Genomic DNA, 2,486 nt, shown 5'->3' on the forward strand with positions numbered 1-2,486 from the left:
TTACCTTCACAGACCTTTACCTTCAAGTCCTTAGATACACCTGTACAATCTAATACAATCCAATACAGCAACTCTGCCATAAATTCTCCCTTTACAATGTTATAATTTTACAGTTTTTACCTTGAAACTGTCAGAAAGGTGAAAATTCTACTCTCTGCTTAGTATTGAGGTCAAAGTGGTTTGTGGAATTAGACTGGAGTGCTGTTGTACTGCTTCATCATTCTTTTTAAATAGTGTGGCCAAAACCGTAGAAATAACTTTTGCTTTCTTTTCTTCTTTTCAAAAAAACACTAACAAAGCAGGCATGAGAACAGCCTCGGGCTCTCAGAAGCAGTGATGGTGCTGCGTTCAGGGACAGTACAGAGAGTAGATCAGTCTTGGTTTAGGAATGATCACAATAACAAAGCCTGTGTTGCTGAGGATAACCACCCCCACCCCCCAACTCCACCTTGCCTACAAACCTGACATAACCCTAGACATGACTTTTTGTAGGTAGGACATCTGAAACCAGAAACACAAAAACAGAAGGAACAAAAACATTTTTATTTTCACTGAAATCTTGTTTCAGTCACTTCACATTATGTCTCCTCGGTTTAAAAATATCAATACAATTATTTAAAATTGGCCTGATTTTGAGATTCATTTTATAGTTGACTCAACGTTACATTATTCAAGCATATTTCCTTAAACTGAGTAAAAGTCTCTTATCAGTCTCTCCAGGTGTCACTCTACATCATACTTGTCTCTTTGCGAAATCTCTAAAATGGGGTAAAGAAAAGGCTGAAATCACAGGGTTTAGGTAGTTTAGAGTCTACAGAGATCTTCCAGCAACAGATGAGGAAATGAACATGGATACGAGCTCATTCATTATAGTAACACAACTAACACCCTGAATCCAGGCTGCCTTCATCTCAGACCTTTCAGCATTCAGATTCATTGAACACTGGAACCTCATGTAAAACCTCCTTGTACAAGTCTGAGACACAGACACCACAGATACTCACATACTCTATAGAGAACTGACAATAACGGAGAAAGTGGTTGAATTAGGGCCTTCACACACTGTCCTGACACAACGTTGACATATGCAGACAGATTTCTTTTAGTCCTCAGTGTCTCTTTACAGCATGTTTGTCTCACAGGAACCAGGCTTCAGAATCTGAAGTGTAAAAATAAGCTTAATAGATTTTCTAAACCAGGGGTAAAATAAGGCATAGATCAAGGGGTTTAGACAGGAGTTAGAATCATAGAGACATAATAAAAAGGTTACAGATGAAGCACTGACAAACGTGTCCTGACCTTTAACAGTGACACAGAAATATGGACATATGCATATTAGAAACACAACTATAACAACACCCAGAGTCCCAGCTGCTTTTAACTCAGACTTTTTCACAGTTACTTTCACTGAACGCTGGTGTGAGACAGCTGCAACATGAGACCTCATGGCTCGAGCCTGAGACACAGCCACCACAAACACTCTCATATACAGAATTATGATGACAGTGATGGGAATGAGGAAGGTGAAAATAAAATCTGTTAATTGATGAATAATATCACAGGGCATCACACATTCTCCAACACATGAAATATATCTGCCTGGTTGTTTCAAGACATCTTTCATCACTATGACGGCATAGGAGAAAGATAAGACCCAACACAGTGAAACACAGATTTGAACTCTTCTTGGAGAGAATCTGGTGGAATAATGCAGAGGGTCACAAATAGCCACATATCTGTCAATAGATATCAGAACCATGATTCCTATTGAGGTGCAGGTAACAACATAATCAAAAACAATATACAAAGTGCACATGAGGTCACCAAGTAACCAGCAGCCGTTAATGAGCAGAATTTGAAACAACATGTCGAAGCCCACAAAGAAATCAGAGACAGCCAGAGAGAGGAGGAGGAGGTTGGTGGGAGTGTGGAGCTGTCTGGAAACGTGAGAGAGCAAAATACTTATAATGTGTAATATCAGTTATCATGTGAACAGATAAAGAAACTTTATCAAATTCAAAGAGAAAAGCTACTTTCTCTCACAAATATTTATGTTGTTACAAGTTATGAATTAATAAAAGGTAACTACTTGAAGTGTGAGATGGAGATGAGGACCAGCAGGTTGAGAGTCACAGTGAGCAGAGAGATGAAGGACAGCACAAGGTAAGTAATAACAGAGACAGAGAGAGGACGCGTTTTCTTCCAGCAGGACGTGTTGAGCTGTGGGAAGCAGAGTTCAACTTCCTCCATCATCAGCAGACAGAGGAGAAGCTGCTGAACTATGGCAGCTCTCTGACCAAAGCTCTCTGTTTTATAATTTATGTAGCTCTTCAGTCCCTCCTCTAACTTACTGTTAATTAGAAATGAATGTGTTTGTTCATGTGTCATCTCATGGTTTGTGTGTGTGTTATGTCTCAGTCCAGTTTCCATAGTCATGGCAGTACAGACACAGCCTTAGTCAAAATACTTAATGATATTAGGATTAA

At 39.3% G+C, this 2,486-nt stretch overlaps 1 protein-coding gene across 1 annotated transcript; it reads right to left on the bottom strand.

The window, feature by feature from the left end:
- Positions 1–1,120: 1,120 nt before the first annotated feature.
- On the bottom strand, positions 1,121–2,250 carry LOC137132936 (trace amine-associated receptor 13c-like). Its single transcript, XM_067515966.1, has 2 exons — positions 2,090–2,250; positions 1,121–1,961 (listed from the first exon to the last, which is right to left on the bottom strand). The coding sequence occupies exons 1-2, from the start codon at positions 2,248–2,250 to the stop codon at positions 1,121–1,123; spliced, it is 1,002 nt and encodes a 333-aa protein (XP_067372067.1).
- Between the last annotated feature and the right edge of the window lie 236 nt (positions 2,251–2,486).

The sequence above is a fragment of the Channa argus genome, chromosome 9, assembly GCF_033026475.1.
Source record: "Channa argus isolate prfri chromosome 9, Channa argus male v1.0, whole genome shotgun sequence".
In the NCBI taxonomy this organism is placed as follows: domain Eukaryota; kingdom Metazoa; phylum Chordata; class Actinopteri; order Anabantiformes; family Channidae; genus Channa; species Channa argus.

Bases quoted from the DNA above. Each gene is read 5' to 3' on its own strand.
- LOC137132936 (XM_067515966.1), bottom strand. From the start codon at position 2,250: ATGGAGGAAGTTGAACTCTGCTTCCCACAGCTCAACACGTCCTGCTGG. The intron at 1,962-2,089 runs GTAGTTACCTTT...ACACATTATAAG, and splicing joins ATCTCCATCTCACACTTCAA to TATTTTGCTCTCTCACGTTT.